General features: G+C 31.0%; 4 protein-coding genes across 4 annotated transcripts in view; 3 read left to right on the plus strand and 1 right to left on the minus strand.

Annotated features, from left to right (window-relative positions):
* The window catches only part of HELRODRAFT_168055 (hypothetical protein), a gene marked incomplete at both ends in the record, with an annotated part of 10,947 nt that extends 6,030 nt beyond the window's left edge, over nt 1-4,917 (plus strand). The window contains 5 exons of the mRNA XM_009013749.1: nt 1,888-1,985; nt 2,105-2,231; nt 3,066-3,430; nt 3,536-3,581; nt 4,811-4,917. Coding sequence (XP_009011997.1) covers nt 1,888-1,985; nt 2,105-2,231; nt 3,066-3,430; nt 3,536-3,581; nt 4,811-4,917 — 743 coding nt within the window. The remainder of the gene's footprint in view (nt 1-1,887; nt 1,986-2,104; nt 2,232-3,065; nt 3,431-3,535; nt 3,582-4,810) is intronic.
* Nucleotides 4,918-6,167: 1,250 nt separating this feature from the next.
* On the plus strand, nt 6,168-8,858 carry HELRODRAFT_168056 (hypothetical protein; the record flags this gene model as incomplete). The annotated part of the gene is made up of 3 exons (XM_009013750.1): nt 6,168-6,225; nt 6,629-6,784; nt 8,707-8,858. 3 exons carry the CDS (start codon nt 6,168-6,170, stop codon nt 8,856-8,858), a joined length of 366 nt encoding a protein of 121 aa, XP_009011998.1.
* A 9,349-nt stretch (nt 8,859-18,207) lies between these two features.
* HELRODRAFT_168057 (hypothetical protein) lies at nt 18,208-18,775 on the minus strand (the record flags this gene model as incomplete). Its single annotated transcript, XM_009013751.1, has 2 exons — nt 18,208-18,331; nt 18,552-18,775. 2 exons carry the CDS (start codon nt 18,773-18,775, stop codon nt 18,208-18,210), a joined length of 348 nt encoding a protein of 115 aa, XP_009011999.1.
* A 1,050-nt stretch (nt 18,776-19,825) lies between these two features.
* Nucleotides 19,826-20,650, plus strand: HELRODRAFT_168058 (hypothetical protein; the record flags this gene model as incomplete). Its single annotated transcript, XM_009013752.1, has 1 exon — nt 19,826-20,650. One exon carries the CDS (start codon nt 19,826-19,828, stop codon nt 20,648-20,650), a length of 825 nt encoding a protein of 274 aa, XP_009012000.1.
* Between the last annotated feature and the right edge of the window lie 2,581 nt (nt 20,651-23,231).

The raw sequence follows: 23,231 nt of genomic DNA on the forward strand, positions 1-23,231 counted from the left end.
TGAGGCATTTGGTTCTCCACCACGTTAAATGGTGGTGGAAGTTTGATACCTCTGATGTGATAAGCATGGCAGGTGTTTGTTTAAAACCAACCTATTGAGTTTGTGAAAGGTTCCGTGTTTCTATCCATTATGCATAGTGATAGTCAAAAGAGTTTTTTTATTATATACTTTATAAAATTTTAAGCTGAGGAGAAGGCTAATGAAAAAAGTCACAAGATGTTAATAAACGTCTTTCATGATCTCATAAATTCATTGGCATCAAAGATATTATCCATATACATATAAACGTTTTTGAAGTTTTTATTCTGTCAATTTTAAAAAGAGCGAACCTTTATTTTTTTAAAATATTACGCAGACATATTAAAAAGCGAGCCTATTTTGAAAAATTTGAAGATTAAGTTTGAAGTTAATATAATGAATGTCACAGGATATAAATAAACGTCATTTTTGTTTTTACTGCCAAATTATAAGAATAAAAATAACGAATTGAACATAAATATTGAAAAAATGAACATTAAAAAATGCTAAGGTTATTTGATTGATCGATTGGGACATAATTTTCCAAAAAAAACGGGTTTCACAAAGCAATGAAATGCTATTTTCAGAGTCCCAATAATTTATCTATAATTATCGATAATGTTAAACGAACTAATCACTTATCATATAAACAATAATTCAAAAAAGTAAGCCTATTAAAATGCATTAATGAAAAATGATACATTAATCAAAAATGAAAAAAAAGAACTCTCTAACCTCCTTGGTAATTATTAGCAAAGTAACACAACCTAATTTTTTCATCAATTAAGTTCTGTTAATTCGATAAAAAATTAAAAAATATAAGGAAGATAATATTGTAAAGTTGCATGCTTAGTCGTTGACAGGTTTATTAGTGAATAGCAATATTCTGGTGCAAAAATAAAATTAATAATAAACAAAAATTTAAAAAGAGTCACGTGATGAAAATATACGAAGCTACCAAAAAAACAAAATTTAAAAAGATATTTATGAATATCTTTAAATAGCGTGCAATTTGCGAATGTTGATATATTTACAGTTTACAAGTGAATTTATTGTTTTGAAACATAGACCATTAACCTGACCCCATTATTTTGTGAGCTAGGCCAAATGTTTGTCTAGTTTATGAGGAAATGTTTCTGAAATCTTTTAATGTCAAACTGTCCATGAAAAAACCATTTATAAGTTTAACATTAAAAATATAATTTACATACACGGCACGAAAGTTTGAATTGAATTACGTGCCCCCGTTCTGACTATCACGTGACTCGCAAATATTAATGGGGCACGCTTGCGAGGTAGAGGCAAGACCGACGTTCTCGCTGCTTGCTAATAAATGTTTAAATTAGATTATTCCGATTGCTCAGGGTCTTAAGGTGCGTTTGTTAGGGCAGCATGTTTTTGAAAAAAATTAAAACATTAATTGGATTAAAAAAATTACCAAATTGAAAAAGTAGCAATAAATTTTGAAATAATTAAAATAAAAATAAAATTATTGGTGTCATGTTTGCTATTGGTTAGAAAAAATTAGTTTAATTTCGATACAAATATTTCCAAAATTTTTGAAAATATTTATTCCTTAGGCTAAAAACATCATTGTTCACTGATGGACGTGTGTGTATGAATAATTTTAATTCTTAAACTATTTAAAAGACATCAACTTTTAAATTCAAAGTCACAAACTGCAAACTCCGACACAACGTTTCTTGTGCCGCTCTGAAATATTATCAAAACCCCAAATTTGATTTGAGAATCAATACATACATTGACATTCATTCATATATTCATTCATATATTTATTCATTTATTGAACCATGTATACATACTTGAACAAATTATTTTAAAAACAATAAACTTTTAATTTTTTCTCAGCTGAAATGAAAAATTTAATTAATGGAATAATGCAGATAATGAAAGCCTCAGTAATGAAGAAATTATCACTAGCACATGGCTTCAGTAGGGCGGATCAAGTGAGGCGGGAGGCAGGGGGTTAATGCCCCCCCCGTTTTGAGCAGTTTTTAAATTAAAAGTCAGTAAAAGTAATTGTTTTACTGTTTTAACAGAAAAAGCGTCGTTTTTTTACAAATAGAAGGTCGTCAGCCTAATTTTGAACTCATATTGGCTTGCAGTAAAAATTGGAACAATTTCAAAGTTTTGGACATTCCCGTCCCGTCAAAGTTGTCTAGATCCGCCACTGCATGGCATCATATTTGCACGTTGGTCAAAATCTGTTTTTTTTTATTATTTGAACAGACAAAATAGTCCAGTTGCAAATTGAAAACTTGTTAGTTGGAATGAACAGTTTTGAATATTTAAGGCTTTCTCTATTATTTCTTACCAGGGAAAATGTTTAACATCTTTTTTACTTATAAAAAACTTTTTGAGAAAATAAACGACAATTGCTCTAATTTTTAATCCGAAATTTTTAAAAATTCTTGTGATATTCATCGCAGTTAATAACTGGTCGAGTGCTTTCATTTCGCACTGTGATTATTATTACCATTATCTAACAATTATTACAACTCTCACTGATGTTTTTCACAGGCACCGCTTGAATTATGTGGGCTATTCCATGAGAAGATAGTTTATTACAGCATTAAGTCAATCATAGGTTGTCTGGCAAACCATACCAAACAGTTGATTCAACAGCCACAAGATGTTTGTTATCCAAGACATAATTTGTTTTAGTTAGCAACCAGCTTTTATGATCATCTAAACTTAGTTGGTATAAGTTATATGACATATATGATAGATATATGATTTATGTTATATATATTTCTCAACTTCAAACTTCATTTATTGAGCTTTGGTTAGCATTTGACGTTTTTAGACATTGATTTGTGCTTCAAAAACATTTATTTTAATCTTACACTATTTTATTCATTGCAAAGTTATGACCAAACTTCTATCATTGCAATTAATTGCATGATTAAGATCATGATTATAATACTTACACGTTTTGTGTGGGAAAATAATAAACACTGTTAATTTCTTAATTAATAACACATTTACTTTTGTAATTACGTTTAGTGATTGAATAATTTGAACAGGTGAAAGATTGAACATAACATGGCAAACATCACTTGCATCATCTCCTGCATATTCCTTCAATGATGATGATTCATTCTCTGCCGATGATTCCAGTGAAGACGATGATGACAACGATGAAAATGATGCAGACGACGACATTGAGGATGATGTAGATGGAAAAGAATTAAACGCAAGACATGCCTTGTCCAACACCACAAAGAACGTAGAAATTCATTCTGACTCTTTCAGCCAGCCACCACAAGCCACTGCAAATGCTCCACAAGACCTATTCAATTATTCGCAACAATCAACTGCTTGTCCAATTGTTATAATGTTTATTGAAATGGACAAAGTTGAATTGAAACACACCGTCTGCAAGCACTCAGTAAGAAAAGAGTCCAAACAGATATACCTTTCAAAAACAAACAAGCTAACGATTCAAGTAAATTTTTTAACATCACCTAATCAAATGAACAAACAAAAACCACAGCGAAATTTAAAACGTTCACTGAAACCATTGGTCCTGCGATATGAAGGTAACTGTTACCTCTTTATTTTGTGGCAATGTGTGCAAAAAATGTTCACTTATTTTTTTGTTTATTATAGAGATTATTCAAATTTAAACTACTTTTTGAACTATTTCAACTGTTTAAATAACTTGTTTAGTAACTATTAGAAGCAGAAAAAAAGAAACAAACTAATGGGCGCAATTTATAACAAAATCAGCTAACATCCAAACGAAACAACGTCTTAACCTCGAAACGAAATGACAAACGGTCAACAACCAGCTGAACGCTTATCACACAGTTTTTAATAATTTATGCTACAGTGGTTTCGTACAATATTTAATTTAATTTCATGATCGTAGTGGTGACATAATTTGCGGTCCAAATTCTCACAGTTTTACATAGAAATTTCATTTAAAATTTAACTTCTTAACCCTCACCGCAGTTTCCTTGTGTAGTTCTGCCTTCATTTTCTTTCATATCATATTTAAACATCTGTTTCTGAACTTGATAATATTTATATATTTATTTCTTTGTTAATTTGTTATTTTTTTAGCATTTAGTCAATTATTGCAATTTTTACATTTTTTTAAAGAAAATGATATGACAAAATAATTCTTTTGATCATGTGAGCATTTTTTAAAAATAGATATATTACCTTTGTGAATGCACCCATGTCATAACAACGTTTCGGAATATATGGTATTCAATAAATTACAATTAAAATGTTATAAAAAGATACTTTTATTTCAAAATACTGATAATGAAAAAATAAAATTTTTACAAAAAAAAAATAAAATCACATTCTACATGTTCTAACCACTAACATAAACATTTTATTTTTGTAACATATATAGCGTGATTTTATTATTTATGTTGAAAAAAATAATTTTTTCATTCTTAGCATATTTTGATAAAAACTTTTCTATATAACATTTAATTGTAAATTCATACACGATTTTAAATGCCACCTGTCTCGTTATTTCGTTATTTGTAAGATGCTGCTTACAGGTTATTGACAAGAGGTTTAACCGAGATCTAGATGTTCACCTTTTTTCATTTTACAATTTCAACAATTGTTCACATAAATTCATCAAATGACTTAATTTGAAAAATAACATCACTGAAAATATTATTATACAATCTTTACTGCCATCAAATTATCCATAAAAACTTATTTAATTCAGAAGACGTTTTTAAAATACATATGTAGTAAATAATTAAAAATTATTAAAAATAATTTCCATGCAAGTATGCAGTGGTGGTTCTAGACAATTTTGACGGGGGTCCAAAAATAGGAAAATGTTTAATTAATTTTTACGGGGTGGGGGGCAAAATTTTCACGGGAGATCAAGATTTGTGGTAGTTTGGCTGACGACCTTTCTTTGCTTATCAAGTTCAATTTTTGGTCTATTTTTTCCTATAAAACGGTCTTTTATCTGACTTTTAATTAAAAAAACTGATCACATCGGGCATAGACCGCCACTGCAAGCAAATAAAACAAAAATCCACTCTAAGGAAAACTTTTCTACAGCTCTATGATTAAAAAACTTGAAAATGTCATTTAATAATTTTTTGATGTTTTTTAAAGTGTAAACATGATGTAAAAAATTCAAAATTTTGCGTTGAAACTTGAATATAAGAACCGGATAATACAATTAATGTCGCACAGTGCAAATTAATTTTAAATTAATTCCGCTCAGTTAAGTACTGTTCTTGTCAAGTAATTGAAAAACACTGATAATATTTGAAAATATACAAGCATATTATATTACGTCTCTGCACGTGTTGCTTGCTCGCGTATGAAATTGCAAACAGCGGCCGCGGTGACGTTCAGACGAGGAACGAGTTTAACCTTGTTAATTGACCGGCACAGCAATTGCATCATAAAACGACTGCTCTCAAATATAAAATCACGCTTCCTGGCACCACTTGCGCTTGCAAATGAGACCTGGCGCGCACAACGACACAACATTATTGTTCAACACGTGCCTGCCGACACAGAAAAATTTCAATCACGGTCACCGTTTCATTACGCGGTAGCACGTCAAATTATTTGTGACTTCATATAAATTTTTTTGTTCTGTAATCAAATATTAGTTTAAAATTGATAAGATATTCAGAAATACATTTGTCAAAAGAGCAAGCAAGTGATGCAATTAAATTTGTATTTAGATAAGTACGTTCAACGTGATTAGTTTCAACCATGAAAGGAAGAGAGCATGTAATAATTATAAGCATTGTCTGATTGGTAATAATTATCTTACCTCAATTAAACCGTTTAAAAAGCTCAAAAAATACCCACAATAAAATTTGATATTATTATGGCTATGATCGATATAATTATTATTATTGTGGCTCATATTTTTCAAAGTTCTAAGTTCGAATAATTTAAAAATTAACATAGGCGGGCATGGAACCAGCGACAACAATCGCTCAAAATAAATAGCTACTAAAAAAAGCTATTGCATGAGGAATGTTTGGGAAAAATTTGGTAAAATCAATTCCAAAATTATAAAAACCTGTGTTCATGGGAAACTAAAAACATTGAAGAAAGACAAACCACTTTGAAGGAAGGCGTTTAAAACGAAGTGCTACGAAAAGCGTTGTAATCAGATGGAATCAAAAAAGATAAAACGAGATTGTGGAGGACTAAACCAAAAAACCAAAAAAGGTTAAAACAAGAAAATGTTCGTAAAACAGTTGATGAGTGTGTGGTTTATTTCTATATGTAGCGGTACTGAGAGAGGAAGAGAAACTGAACAAAAAATGTCGAAAAACCTGTCAAAAATGGATGGATGACATTACAGAACGTGGAATTTAATAAATAAAAAACTTGACCAAAAATAAAAGATAATTTTAAAAAGTGACAAAAAAGATTTTTAGAAGTTAAAAATGTTGTTGATAGATTGAATACAAAATCCCTGAGTTTTGTTAAAAGTTGTTTTTCTCAGCTTTTTCTCTTCTTTATCCGATACGTAATTTTTTTTATAAACATTTGCTTTTGTATTGTTACTAGTGAGTTTAACTGCGATTTATATTAAAAAACATTGAAAACATTTATTTTACTATGACAGTTTTCGGCTGTTCGTACTCACTCCTGCCGAGTCTGGCAACGATATCGAACCATGGAAGCGACGTATCGATCAGCTGCAACGACTCTTACGAAATATATTACGTCACCTGCGTCGAGAACCAGTGGAAAGGAGAAATCGGAAACTGTTCCAATAATGGTTGGTTGACGTCTTTAGCAGCTCTGTTTGGTATTTGTAACGGCACGAAAAATTTTTATATTTTACGGGCTTTGGTAGTTTCAGCAAAATAATTTGAACTTTTTAATTTTGTTGAATTCATTGAATAACCATAATTTAGTTGTTAGAGTCCAGTAATGCTAATAATTATCTAAATTTGTACCAAAATATTACTATTATTATTATTATCAATTTTTTAAATGCTGTGAAAAAATCCGCAACATGGGCACTGCCAGGATATTTTTTGTATAGAAACTATAATTTTTTTGCAACAACAACTTTTATAATCAAATGTATCTAAAAATGTTTGGCATCTAAGTGCATGACTTTTTGAAGTTTCTCACATGTTTTTTAAACAAAAATGGTTTATCGCAATCGAAAATGAATTCAATAAACTTTAGCCAAATAAAAATTATTTTAATTATATTATTAAATTGTTGCACCGCTAATCTGATTGATCTTTTTTTCCAGATGTTATAACAAATTATAAATCAGTTTATTCAGCCAAAATTAAACTAGCTTCCGTAACAAGAATAAAATCTACTTTGTCTTCCTCGTGTTTATTTAACCTATCCAATCCCTAGCGCAATGTTCATCTCACACATATATATATTTACATATACATATAAATAAACTCAAAGATGCCTATAGATACCTACATATTCATATGAAAACATCTACAGACGAATATATACATAACACTCGCCCGGTCATAAGTCGGTTGTAGGTATATACTGGTTCATGTTATTATAACATGCCAAATCGATTGCTGTAACAGCTTGTTTTTTGAGTTGCCTGACAAATCAGTTGCTAAGATTCAGTCAATTCAGAATCGGGCTGAAAAATTAGTAGTGAAGAATTTTAAATTTGACCCCGAGACTCCGCTTTTAATGAACTTCACTGGTTAAAAATCAATAAAAGAATAATCTTCAAAAGTGGTGTACTAGTGTTTCGTTCATTGCACCTGACCTGAATGTTTATCAAACAAGTTGATCAGCAAGACAGTTGCATTGGGTGGGTATCGGCTTAAGATCGATCGAGCACCATGAAGCTGTTATTCGAACCTGAGACTAATTTACAGATTGGAATGCGCGATATAGCTGTTTCTGTTATAGCTGAGGAAGACAAAGTGTTTGGAAGAGTTTTTCGATGTTGCTGAAAAGTCCAGAACATTCTTTTTCTTTGTTTAAAAAAAATTGAAAACTTTTCTGTTTACATCAATTTAATAGTATTGTGTTTAATTGTTTAATTAAGGATTGATGACTTTTTCTATTTTCTTTCAAAATGGCAATGATTTATTTTGTTTCAACTTAGTTCCAGATTAATTTCTATTTTGAGAGTGCTTTTGAGAACTTTTCTTTAGTTAGTACTATATAAATAAATTCTTATCAATAAAAATAAATATAATATAATTAATAATAATATAAACAATAGAAATAGTATTATTAATGGCTAGTTTGACTGGGTGCGCTAGATGTCCGCTAATTAGGTCGCAAACGCCGTGACTACCAAGATATTTTTACTTTGAAAAATAATTTGAATGTTTTTTAACCTTTAAAGTAATTTTATAGAATACTTTTAATATTTTTCAAGTATATCAAGTTTTTTTTATAGTTATAGCTACATAAAGCAAATGAAAATTATCTCAAATTTTAAATATATGCTTCCATTTTAAAATACTGACCTAAGCAATTTTTTTTCTAGCTACCCCTGTGATTGCAATCAAGATTTTTTTACTAAAAATTATTTTAAATTAATTTCCATTTTAAGAATAATTATGATCATCAAACTTATTTAACCACATTATTAATTAGTATTTATTGTTATAAAGAATGAAATTTATTAAACACATAGTGTAATTAAAATAGCATGTTATTTTAAACGCAACTACGTTAAACAACCAGCCCAGAAGATTCGCCTGCCGTCCATGATCTCACAGCCTGGCAACGACTACAAACATGGTCAGTGCTTCTTCTGCAATTTCATCACATGTTCACTTATCATATGTTTGCTTTTCAAACTAGTGAACACCGGTCACTCGCTATTTGTTACATAATTTGTTACATAATGGGGCATTCCAAAAGAGTAAATCTTAACTAAGCGAAATCCCCAACATTCACTATTTCATCTTTACACTCCAGCACATGCGTCTTAACTCATACTAGGTCTTTTTTGCATTTTCATTATAACGATTTTTACTTGTGTATGTATGCGATTTGAAATTTTACATCTTTGTCGAACTCGATGCACGACATTCTTAATAAAGTTGTTCTTCATCTGCATGTGTCGTAATATTTTCTCTAAGCACAGAAACTGATATATAGAAATTATGCGGGTTTTTAGGTGTTTTTAGGTTTTCACAATTAGTTGATGATACATCTTTTACAAAATCTTCTCCTTCTTTGCCTTCTTATTATTGTTATTTATTATTATTATGATAATAATAATTATTATTATCTTAATAATAATTATTAATATTAGAATGTGCATATTTCATCTTTATGCCTTTTCATAAGTTTTTTATGTGTGGCATGCATTTGTTCGTTTTTACCTATTTGTTTATTTTTTTATTGTTTCTTTTTATGTTATAAGTTCGCTAATTAGATTGAATATTCATTTCAGATTAGTTAATTTATTAATCATTAATATTATTTTTATTTATGATTATTTAAATGTATTATTTACTCTTATTTTATTAATTAATTTTTCAAGTACCTGTGAATTTTACGAATCTATTTATTATATTGTAATTTTTTTTATGGGTGCTGAATTTTTTTGCCTACTTAACGTTCGTTCTTAACAAAGAAAGCATCAAAGTGCCAGCAACTTTATATGTCCTAAAAAATTTTTACAATTCAACTTCCAAGGCATTTGTTACCTCATTAAAATTTGTGCGTCCTGAAAATAAATTTCATTGGTACGTGTGAGTATAAGACAGGGTTTGCACGTTCTGTAACGACGAATCAATATATTGCTTCAGATATTTAGGAGACATTGCAAGCAGATATTGCAGCAGCTAAAATTATGTTCTTATGGTAAAATATAACGTCGACAATGTATAAATGCAAATTTAAAAGTAATTAAAGGAAAATTTGTATCCAATAAATCAATAGCATTTGCAATCGACTACGTTGGGAGCGCGTTTCAGTTAAATCATGGGATTGTCAATGGGCGCACAATAACATGAATGTATAATGTAACGTGCCCGTAGGAAAATGATTTGTGGAGTTGCTGCAACTCCGACCAATGCAAAATGTATGCAAATGATGAAGATCCAAGCTGCGTTGTTTTGTTAAGCGTCAAACGTTAAGCGAATGTTACGGGCATTATGAATTGCTACTTATTGTCGGATGGTCAAGAATCTTCTGTTAGATTTTTAAACTGTCATAGAAAAAAGTTCTTTGGTGAAAACACGTGACCGCAGGCAAATTTTGAAATTTATTTAGACCAATGGTTTTTTAATGAGAGAGTTTATTAGTGAAAAATGCAAAATACAAAGCTTAGTCACGTAGAATTAATTTTTGTTTGTAAAAAAAATTAAAAAAAACTTTCATCATACAATTTTTGTTTAAACGGTGAATTGTAAAACTTCTAATCTGACCGTATAAAGCTCTGTGAAGTCGCCGCACTATCTCTACATTATGAAATTTTCGTAGGAAGTCGAATTTTTGAAACAATTTTTCTGTTTACTTTTTTTGAAAAGTAAAATTGCTTTATTGTTATAGAAATTTCTATTAACAATCCTAAGTTTGGTAAAAAATGTGATGATAATACACTATAATCAGCAACTGCCGCACGATATTGAACCGTAAAATATTGATTGGCTGAGAAACTTTTTCAAAATTATAATAATTTTCTTGTTTTGTTCCTTTTTTGAGAAAATTTGTTCAAGATTGTAAAAAATACAGAGAGATAATGTTGAAACAATAAATATTAAAAAAAAACCAAGTATTCGCAAAAATGTTCCTACATTCATTCTCAGTCTCCTTGTTGTCGGTTTATGAAAGCGCTCCTGTATTTATCGTTTTGAGACGTGACCGAACAAAACTGAGCAGAGGAAAACTGTCTGTCTGTTCATTTGATAACCATTATATCCCAACCTATGAATCAATTATCATAATACTCGATAGAATATTCATTCTTTTCCATAGAAGTCTTGAAATGTGAGACATAACGTCGAATGTCCTGATTGTGTAATAAATTAAAATGTGGAGATCTTGTCCGGCATGCAGCTGAAAATAGCTGCAGTGCATGCCAACCTCGCAGTTGTGTTATCAGATGAAGATGCGACAAATAACTTGTTACGCTGATATTAAATTGTCAGAGCGACGCCATATAAACCACTATTAAAACATTTCTTCGGATGCCTGTCCCGCCACAAGATATTCCTGCTAACAAAGTGTTTTATCATTGCGTCTCAAAGGATGTGAATAAATTTTGAGAATATTTTTTAAGAATTTCATAACTTTTGTACGCTTCTTTCCGAACTTCTGCCAACAAGCAACTTGTAATGTAAAATAAATTACAAATGTTTGTAATGCAATCCTTACCGGCACGCACCAAAGCATACATCATCGTTTGTGCATGTTTTTAACAGAAGCAGATGAAAAGTGTGGCCTGTTGGACAAACATACAAAACAACAATCGCCAACAATCACTAACAATCATATCTTAACACGACACACGTCTCAAGCGATTCGATGCCGTATAAAATGCTTAACAAAAAGCTGACAATGCAGCAAACGTTACAAATAATACAATTATATACAAATAAATACAAATATATATGAATGTTACATGAATATTACAAATACAGACAAATGATACAATATATACAAATAAATACAGATATATAGAACAAATGATGGAACTATATACAAATGATACAAACGCTTATAAATGATACAAATACATACAAATGATACAAACACACACAAATGTCTATATAAATCTTTGGTACGTCCACAATTGGAGTTAAGTGTTCAAGTTTGGAACCCATACAGATTGGGCCTCGTAAAGAAATAGAAAAAAAAACAAAGAAGAGCAACAAAAATACTAAAATCTAGCTCACACCTTCAAAACAGTGAGAGATTAAAAAACTATACATCCACTCCTTAGCATATCGAAAAAGAAGAGGAGATACAATTTGTTATTTCAAATACTACATATAGATTAGATAGAGATTATTTGTCCGCCATTGTTTAGAAACTGTTTTTCTTCCACTGCCCTGGAGGTCATAATTTTAAGCTACGTGCATGTATAGCATGAAAAGATTGCAGGAAGTATTTTTTCTCAGAGTTTTACAGACTTGGAACGAATTGCCAGAGAAAATTGTGAATGCAACAAATTTAAATACCCTCAAATCGTTATTAGACACGTTTTTGGAAATAGGATATTCCTGTTTGCCTAAATTTCATTGTTAATTTTTTATATATCTTTTTCTCATTTTTTTCTTTTATTTTTTGTCTTGATTTTATTTGAATGTTTGCAGATTTAAATCTTCACTTTCACCTGCATAGGTAATTGAATTTTACATGTTTATCGGCGTTAGCTGTCCATTAAAGACTGTTTAAGTTTTACATCTTAGTTTTTTAGTTTTTTGCCGCGATCTGTTAACTTTCATTCTCTTGATTGTTAAACAAGTAACTATTTTTTATATGTCTAAATTTTGTCGAGACGGTTCATACATTTGGAATTGTTGGCCAGAGGCATGCCCAAGCCGTTTTTTCTTAAATATATAAATAGATGATTGAATATAAATGAAACAAACAAATACAAACGATACAAAGACATACAAATAGTACAACCACATTCAAACAATACAAACCCGTACGAATGATATAAGAAATTAAAATGATAGAATATAAATGAAACAAATAGTTACAAATGACTTTTTTGAAGCTCTTTTTTGTGATTTTTCTATCAAGAACAGGACGGTTTGATACAAAAAAAGTTTCATGTAGTTTCGTTGAAACATGTATGCCGCTAAATATTTTTAAGCCAGTCTTGAAACTAAGCAGCCAGACATTTCTGTAATATAACGATATTAAATGTTTGTATAATATTGTATATTATGTGTGTGTGTGTGTTTGTGTTGATCAACTGCAGTCATCTGATCCTTCGCTTCTTCAATCATCCTCTTCACTTACTGCATAGGGGCAAAATATTGTTAGGAAAGATTTATATAAATGTTAATTAAATAATAGCGGCGAATACACATTTGAAAGCATTATTTTGCAGGCAAGTGGATTAGATTAGATGCAAAAGTGAAACGAACTCTTCTTAATCCATTTGGTCGGAAAAATTTTATAAGAGTTACTTAAAAATGGACATATATATATATATATACATATATATATATATATTGGTAAGATTGGTTATATATATATATATATATATATATATATATATATAGGACGTTGGATGTCATCAAACTCGTTAAAACTAAACGAATGTAAAACTCAATTACTTCCGGTTGGAACGTGGCAGCAATTGCTGAAAATTGATTTTAGTTCTGTTAAAATAGGAGATGTTGATATATCATTAGCTGATACCTGGGTTTTTTGCTTGACAACAAGTTATCAATGAAAGATCACATCAAAAAGATCTGTACCTCAAGTCTTATCCACCTTAGAAGCATGTATAAAATTAAACATTCGTTGGATAGACCTACTTTACAAACTGTTGCAGTAATCAACTCTCGAGTGAACAAATGCATGAACCAGCGTCTGAATCGTAGAGACGTTCAATGATCCACGAATTTGATTCAATCTTCTAATCTGATAATTGCAGTCTCTTGAAACCCTCTTGATATGGTGCTTCATTGTTAGATTCGAATCAAAAATCACACCCAGTTTAGTCGTATTGTTACAAAATAAAATTGTCTCTTCATCAACTGTGATCGAGTTTATCTTCAATTTTGACAACTGCTGCCATGTTCCCACTGGCAAAAGATTAGTTTTATTTCGGTTAAATTTAAAGCCATTTTGCGACATCCATAAACCAACAAGCATTCTACGAATCATTTCCAACGGGAATGAATCTATTGTACTATTAACTATTATTTGAATATCGTCCGCAAATGCATGACTTGTCAACCCAAATGATTCAACAACGTTAAATACCTCTGACGTATAGAGCAGAAACAGCAACGGGCCAAGAACCGACCCCTGTGGCACACCAAAGACAACCCCATTGACGTCAGACATCTTACCTCCAAATGATACCTGTTGAGATCTACCAACCAAATAAGATTTCATCCATTCTAACACTCCATCAGAAAAACCAAAACCATATTGCAATCTATCTAAAAGAATACTGTGATCAACACAATCGAACGCCACACTCACATCAAGGAAAGCCAGAAGTGATTTCTTCTGTACATCCATTGTTGAACAGAGATCTGAAAAAACCTGCAACAGCCCGTCTCTGTAGAATGGCACTGTAGAATGGCACTGTCTAAAGCCAGACTGATGAAATGGCAACAAATTGTTACTCTTCAAGTGATCCAGTATCTGTTTAGCAGCCAACCGTTCAATAAGCTTAGAGGTAAAACAGAGATTAGACACCGGTCTTAGGCTGCTGATTTCACCAGGATCGAGATTATTCTTCTTTAAAAGAGGACACACAATTGCAGGTTTACACCAATAATTTTTTAGGAATTATTTTGCACATCTTATAACAAGATGGAAATTTACCAGTAATCAACGACAAGTTAATTAAATGTTTTAACGGTTTCAAAAGTGTGTAGCCTAATTTTTTTAGAATGAAATTGGAAATATTATCTTTACCTGAATTTTTGGAATTTTTTAAATTTTTAATAATACTGTAAATTTCACTTTCATTGGTTTCTGTCAAAAAAGATGAATCCGTCTGGGAATCACCCAGATATTTTGCGAATGAAATATTATTAGATAAATTGTTCACGGAGAACTCTTTTACTGTATCAGCGAAGAAATATATATATATATATATATATACATATATATATATATATATATATATATATATAATGTGTGTATGTACGAATACATAAATGTATATATGCAGTAATTTATGAAATCGACCGAACTTCTAGCGTTGAATAGTTTTTTATTACTTGGATAATACTTCTATTTTCAATAAATTGAACAATTTTTAGAAAATTCTAGTAAGGAAAATTGAAAAGACAAACTTTAAATTGATTAATGACGAAAATTCGGTATAATTCATACAATACAGTATATAAACATGTATGTATGTATATTGTATATGTATATATAGCTGCGTTGTATCACTTTTTTAGGTATTTCAAAAACGACAGGAGATAGTTTAATAGAGTTTTGACAAAAAATTAATGTTCAAGTATTTAACATATTATGTTGACCGGAGAGGTGGTGTACTCATGTAATGTATTCCCATGCATTGTAAATGTTGGTAACAGTTCCACTTTTTTTACAATTTTCCATTTAGAACCAGTGTTATTTTTATTAAAACTGGTTAAGCATTATTGTTTTAGTCCTCGGTTAAATTTTTTTTTAGATTCTGCTAAATTTAATTTTAGCCCTAACTAACTTACTTCAATCCTTTGATATTATTGATATAAGATATTTATTATAACACCACTTGGCATTTCCATTATAACACCATAGACATTTCCAAGTCTAATGCGTTGGACGCATTAGACTTGGAAATATTAAATATTCATTCATTCATTCATTCATTCATTCATTCATTCATTCATTCATTCATTCATTCATTCATTCATTCATTCATTCATTCATTCATTCATTCATTCATTCATTCATTCATTCATTCATTCATTCATTCATTCATTCATTCATTCATTCATTCATTCATTCATTCATTCATTCATTCATTCATTCATTCATTCATTCATTCATTCATTCATTCATTCATTCATTCATTCATTCATTCATTCATTCATTCATTCATTCATTCATTCATTCATTCATTCATTCATTCATTCATTCATTCATTCATTCATTCATTCATTCATTCATTCATTCATTCATTTATTCATTCATTCATTCATTCATTCATTCATTCGTTCATTCATTCGTTCATTCATTCGTTCATTCATTCGTTCATTCATTCATTCATTCATTCTCTAACTGTTATTAAGCATGATCACAATTTTGAGTTAATTTTTTTAGACAAACAAATGAATATTTTTGCTAGCAGTTTTGCCCGATCATTGTTTATTAATTGTCTTTATTATGAATTGTTCATTTTATTCATTTATTCTTTAAACACTGAACAATTCACAAATGGTCGTTTACAAATAAACAACACTTACATTTATATTTGCAAGAAGTTTCAAAAATTAAAATATGAAAAATTTTTGTTTTTTGAGAGATGTTCAGTTCATGAATGGTAGGCCTCGAGGTTGAAGCAGATGTTCAATAAATGTTTGATGCATGGCAACCATTTCAAGTGAACGTCATCAGCATCGCCTGCTATGCTACCAGCATTCACTTTCTTAGCACAATATGTAGATTTACAGTCTGGTTAGTTTTACTGTGACTGTGTTTTTGTGCAGACGGCAGCAATTTTTTGGAGGAGTGAGGCGATAATCGCTGATTTGTGGCTCATTAGAGACTGCAGTTTTTGTTCTGCTCTGCATGTTTTATTCTGTTCCTTCTTCATTCAACATCCTTGATTTTTCTCTAGTTTTTCAGTTTTTTGAGTTTGTTTTTTATATTACAAAGAATCTCATTTGATTCGGACTGAAAAATTACATAAAAACATTTGAAAGTATCTTGCGTTTAAATGTAGATAGATTGCTTCGAATATGTTTCTGTGAGCAAAACTGCTCTATGCCAGGGGCTACTTATACATACGTCTGCATTCAGAATTTCATTCCTATTCATTTTGCTTGCATTGTTTGGGACAATCTTTAAATTTATATTATTTATGTTTAATTCCTTTCAATATGAAAATTGTGTACATTTAATTTTTAATATGTTAAAAAATAATTAATAATTTATTTATTAATAAAAATCCTTTCAACAAAGAAAACAAAAAATTCAAACATTCTAATCATCTACAAAAGTAACGAAACTTGATTTTAAAAATTATTTAATTTGTATAGAGTTGAACGCGAAAAGCAGAAAAGTCAAAAATGTCATTTAAATTTATTCAAGAGCCAGTCCTTATAATATGGTTTCGCGGTGATATATAAGGCATAAAATTGAGACCATGCAAGCGTGACAAACCAAACATTTTCAGCGAACATGCATCATTGCACATCAAACAAAAGTGCATAAACATGGCGAAATGAATATTTATAAACAACTCCATAAATATCTACGCATACTAAAGTATTAAAGCGAGAACATGAGCATACTTATAAAGGTAAGCTTTATATGTATCTATTATTGAAAAATATAATAATCTATAATGTTTAATCAATTACCGTTAAATAAATAGTAGATTTTTGTTTAGTATTTTTTATATGCAGTTTTTCAATTTTCTCAACCTTTCTTTTAGATTCGTTTTTTTTTATTTCATAGACCCATCAATATCATTTAATTTTTCGCTTTTCAATCCCTTCGATAAAGATAGGCACTTTTGAAAACTTAAGTCAAATGTTCATTTTGTGGACCTTTTAACGAATTCTCCAGAATTGAAATTTAAATTATTTTCTGACTGGTGTTTACTCAGGCAGAGTTGATAGTTTACTTAAGCCTTGTCCGATTTTCCGATATATTATAACAACATCCTATTTAATAGCATCAAAGGAAGTTTCAATCTAACATATTTTTGGCATGTTCGAACTTTTATTTTCAAGTGTTGAAGCGTTTGTTGATGTTTCAAAGTGAATATTATTGTTATTTATACCAGGCAAATTTTCTATACAATTTTTAGCCAATGTTTTCTGGCTCACTGATGCGAAAGTGTATGTAAAAAAAAATTAATTGCCACACATTTTGAACAGTTAAAATATTCAAAAAAAGAAAACACGGTGGTACTGGTGAAACTGTTTTGTTAAGTTCATCCAAGAAACAAATTCAACACTTGAGTAAGCAGTAAGACAAGCACCTAGATCTAGGTCTCACGTATATGAGCAAGTGCATGTCTCGCTCACACATCTTAAACATAACACCACACACACACACACACATACACACACACAAACACACACACATATATATAAATATATTATAAATATATATATATATATATATATATATATATATCAAGCACAAGTTTATTGCATGAATGAATTCAGATATTTGTTTTGTAGCGTGCATAGGTTTACGCATGCATCTGTCATGCACCAGCAGATTTACTTGCTCTTTATGCAGGGGTAACTGTCTCGCACACCGTCCAAACATTTGTATGGAATGTGCAAGTTTAAACGCTAAAAATCTTTTCAAAAAAGATAAACGTAAGCGTGCAATTTAATGCAAACTCCCTCTGTATTTCCCAACTAGATAATAATAGTCGTACCAAGACAGTAGCAAATTAGTTACAATTTTTTTCATTTTGTTATTGAAATCTTCATAATGACATTTCACATTTAAGCTGAAAGTTAAACAAAATATGTAGCCTAATTTAATTTATTTCGCAGCAGCCTAATAAGCAAACAACTTACCAACAATTAAACAACCCACCCAACAATCAAGCGATCTAATTGACTGGAATTTCTTTTGGCTATTGTTCCAATAAGCATTTTTATGAATCTTTTTTTAGTAGTTCTCAGATGCATCAACAACAAACAAACACACAACGCATGTAACTAAACCTGAATGAAGGCGCTACACGCTGCATGTGATAGGCGAGAACCTCTTTGCATTCGAACATGATCACTGCAGCAGCAACGCCAGGCATCTTAACCGCTACTCCATCATTCGATGAAACGAAATGGTTAATAGTTGTGGATGTGAGTCGACTGAACACCAACCAAACAGGAGTGGCACTGGCGATCCTGACGGGAGTTGGCCTTGGGATGGTGACGGGCAGCGTCATGTTGGTCAGCATCTGTCTCTTCAGGAAAAGGTTGCCAGAGATTTTGTTTGTTAATTAAATTTGCATTGTTGCAATTTTAGGCAAATGGTATTGATAACTTGTTATATATCAAACGTTAAAAAGTTAAATTTTTGTTGATATAATAATTATCAAATATTTTGTGTTTATTGGAAAATAAATCATGAAAACCCCACAAAAATTAATAAATAATTTTTAAAAATTTTTACACCAGTTATTTTCATTGGGTGTTTAGGTCTATGTTATGTTCTATTCTGCACGGCCAAAACACACAATGAATCTAACATATTCTATCCAAAAGAAAACATTAAAACAACGCAGCAAACAGCTTAAAAATGTATTCGGTCGATAAAATAACCTAACAGATCTCCAGTGCGGTCCGGAGATTTACAAGATTGACCTCTGCCGAACTTTCCACACATCCATCTAAATTCTCTTTATTTTGTAATGCGCTGATGATGCTGCCTGCATGTTTTATGGCTCTGATGATTGTGACTATGAAAGTAATTAAATGGAAGCGCCAAAAAATGTTTCGCCTGTTATTGCTGATACTATTTGGGTTAATTCTAGCTTATAAATACATTTTACATATTTCGCAATTGTTGCACACTCACATAGAGCTGTTTTAAATGAAATTGTGCTGAGTTTGTGTGTTTCGCAAAATTACAAATACGTGGTCTATTTTGTTTCTACGCCTATAGGTTTATAGCAACTTCGTCGAAATTAAAGAATTAAAACTTTGTTATTTAAACATAAATATTTATCTAATTTGAAAAAAATAGAAATAAATTAGTTTATTACAATCAATAATTTAATTTGTGCACAAATTTAAAAAAACATTCATGTAGCCCATAAAATCTTGTTAAATCTTTCATGACTGAGAACTGTGAGATAATAAAAGCAAAATATTTCTGCCGTAAAAATTTTTAAACTGATATTCAATTAGCAAAACATGTCTTTCAAACTAGCCTGAATTAATAAATAATAAACTTCAAAATTTTCATTGTGGTATTTATTTTCAGAAAAAGTAGCATGGAACTATCAGCAAGAAGAAAACAAAACAACGTGCCATATCCATCAATGGCTGCAGATAACCACACCGGCATCAGTGACAACAACCACAACAGCCACAACGGCAACCACAACAACAATATTAGTATGACAGAAAATTCATGCCTCGTTCATCCTCAGCATGCATATTGCAGCGCTCTTGACAGAACGTGCCACGTCAAGGTTAGCAACGAATGCAACAAGGCATCCCTGCTGCAAAACAAATCTCAACCGCTATGCAACAAGATAGATCTTAAAGAAGAAACTTATTGGCTGTCTAAATGCGACCACAGCGATTGTTCATTATACTGTGATTGCCTCATTGAAGACATCCCTAAAACATCTTCAAGCAGCTGCTGGCCATCAATAATTGCAGATTCGAATTTCTACAACAGCCCAAACAACAGCAACGATAACGAAAGAGTTCTTAGCAATCCAACATCCACATTCAAATCGATAAATAACCAAAAGACAGATTCGAGTACACATTCAAAAAGCCCACACCAGAAATACTTGAGTTGTCAGCAACAAATGCTGCAGCAGTTTTATAATGTTCGCCAGATGACACAAACATCAAACTTGTTGAACGAACCTTGTCTGTTTCACGTCAACCCAGCAAGCTGCAGTGCAGCTGAAACGTCCCACCGATCACCTTCAACCCTCCTTCCTAGCGACGCACATCTTATAAACAGGGCCACCCCAAATGTTCCAACAACAAATCAAAATGCTGCAACATCGACATTCCTTCCCACCAAGAACCTTCGCACTACAAATAGTAACAACAAATTTCAAATTGTTTCAAAATAATCTCTGTCGGTGTTTTTTACTTTTAATTCTTACAAAAATAATTCTTTTTTTATTATTTAAAATTTTACTGGAAATTTGAAAAATACTTCTTCACTGATACTTATTCCCGTGATCAAAGCCCATGATATTGAAATGTTTAACATTTTAAAAATTTCTGTTTACTCGTTCAAGAGAATTTAGCAATAAAATATAAACAAATAGTTGGATACGTTGCTGTTTAAAGATGAGTGGCGGGATTGACGCTGCGGTCAACCTGAGGATTAATTAAATTGTTTATATGATGTTTGGTGGTGATTTTAATGATCAAATATCGTGAGATCAAGAGAGAGAATATTTTTTCTGTTGCTGTCTAAAAATTAAATTTACTTTTTGTCACCTCTGTTTAAAAATTTATAGGCAGATATATAAGTAACATGTTATGCACGGTCTGATGCGTTTTCCTGGTCTCAATAAGCACCATGTCAGTCTTGTGTGTGTGTCAGTCTTTGACTTATCATCAAGAGAAATACTCTACTTTTCGCATCAGAAATGCAATGTATGTCTTGTTCCGACGCTGGCGAACGAGTTCAAATAAATCAATGCCTTTGCTATTTATGCAATATCAGGAGGTATCTTCCAATTTCATTTAAAATTGGCAAATAAACAAAACCTTCAATCACAGTTTATGGTGAATTTTTTGCAGTCACCATGATGATCTCATTTGTTATCGATGATATATTTATTTATTAATAAATAAATATATAAAATACATTAAAAAACTCCAAAAAAATTAACACACACAGACATCACAGAAATCACACAATTAAAAATCAAAAGTTAGATTTCCAGTCAAACATGGCATCACCAAAAAACCATCAACTCAGTTATAAATTAATATATTAATAATTGGATCTGGCCTGCTGGCTCAACGTTTAGAGCGTCAACAACACTGTGTTGCACTGACCTGTTTCAAATGCAAAGATATCAGTCCACACCATTCGAACGTTGCAGTCACATTGAATACCACACTTATGCGTGTTGACGCTGTCTGCAACTGTCGAACGCTTCAAAACACCGCTGTTCACTAGGTGGTGCATACTCTGGTAAAACACGAACTGGGATCTGGCAGTCTCTTGGCAAAAGTTTAAACTTCATTCCGTTTTGTGTTTTCTTACTGAACCTTTACTGGAACGAAAATCAGCCTTGCAATAAAAACATTTTCAAGAAAAGCATCAACATTTGATCATTCAATCATTCCACTCAACCTATATAAGCACGCCTCCTTTACCTAGGTTACACTTATTTTAACGTAGCCAAATGTAAGAAATAAATTTTCAATTTACAGATGATGAATATACGTAGTGAGAGAAAAAAATATGAGGAAGCATTTGTGTCTTGTAAAGCATGGCAGCTTGTAGGTTTGTAGGTATCGATCAAATTCATTTAATCGCCAGTTGAATGAGATATTAAAATCGCGAGCACGCGCCGAACGCTACAGCACAGCACCAGCACAGTGGAAAGTAACGAATTTGACGTATGTTATATATATAAATAAATTAATATCAAGAGTAATTGAAATCTACGAATGTGATTCGTTGTTAATCGCGATCTCTTTTTCCTGCAATTTTTCCACTAGTTGTTAGATTTTCCAATCTTTCTCTCCGCATGATGTGACCAAAAAACTTTAACTGCCCCCGTCGGATTATCTGTAATAATTTCCGTTTTAGTAACCGGGCCGCTTTAATACATCCTCATTCGAAGTATGAAAGGTCCAACTAATTTTTATAATTTTTCTCAAAGAATGATTATTATCAAAATTCATAGTTGTGAAGTTCAAAAAAAATTTAAATCCCATAATAGTTCAATAAAGTTTGAAATTCAAAGTAGAAAAACAAAAACAAAAAAAAATTAGGTTTATAAAAGTTTTATTGAGCTAACAGATTTTTAATTTTTATTGACGACATTGCTGACTGACTGGCATTCAACAATGCTGCCCGCAGTTTGTCACTGATATCAAAATTTGTCTCCTTCATTCAACTCTGTCCAACCTCACTCAACAGTTTGTTAATGACGCTGTTATATAAAACAATAAGCCGGCTAATTTTTTAACTATTTTTATAAAAATGGTCTATATTTATTTTGCGGCAATTAGAGCATTACAAAAATTGGCTGATTGCTGTTTCTTAACGTTTGATAACTAACCAACGTTCTAATCAACTCAATTCAATCACCAATCAATCAAATCAATCAATCATTTCACTCAACCTATTCAAGCACGCCTCTTTTACCTAGATCTCGATTTCATTGCAGACCATCCACTCGTAAATCTTGCTTGAATGGAACATTCTCTACAACTTCAAAATGCTAAAATTGAAAAATAAGATTTACAAAATATTTTTCTACCGTATTTGTTGGGGCTCAATTTTTTGGATTGCAAGCGCTGAGCTGCTGTACGTTCGTTTTTAAGTTTGTTCACTCCAGAAAATATTTCAAAACCTCATCGAAACTGATCTGCCTGACTATTCCATTCCGCAGAAAATCACAAAATTTAAACGATGAAATCTGTTAAATGTTAATTTTATTTTTGCTAGCAGCCGATCTA

The sequence above is a fragment of the Helobdella robusta genome, assembly GCF_000326865.2.
Source record: "Helobdella robusta unplaced genomic scaffold HELROscaffold_12, whole genome shotgun sequence".
Taxonomy (NCBI): Eukaryota; Metazoa; Annelida; class Clitellata; order Rhynchobdellida; family Glossiphoniidae; genus Helobdella; species Helobdella robusta.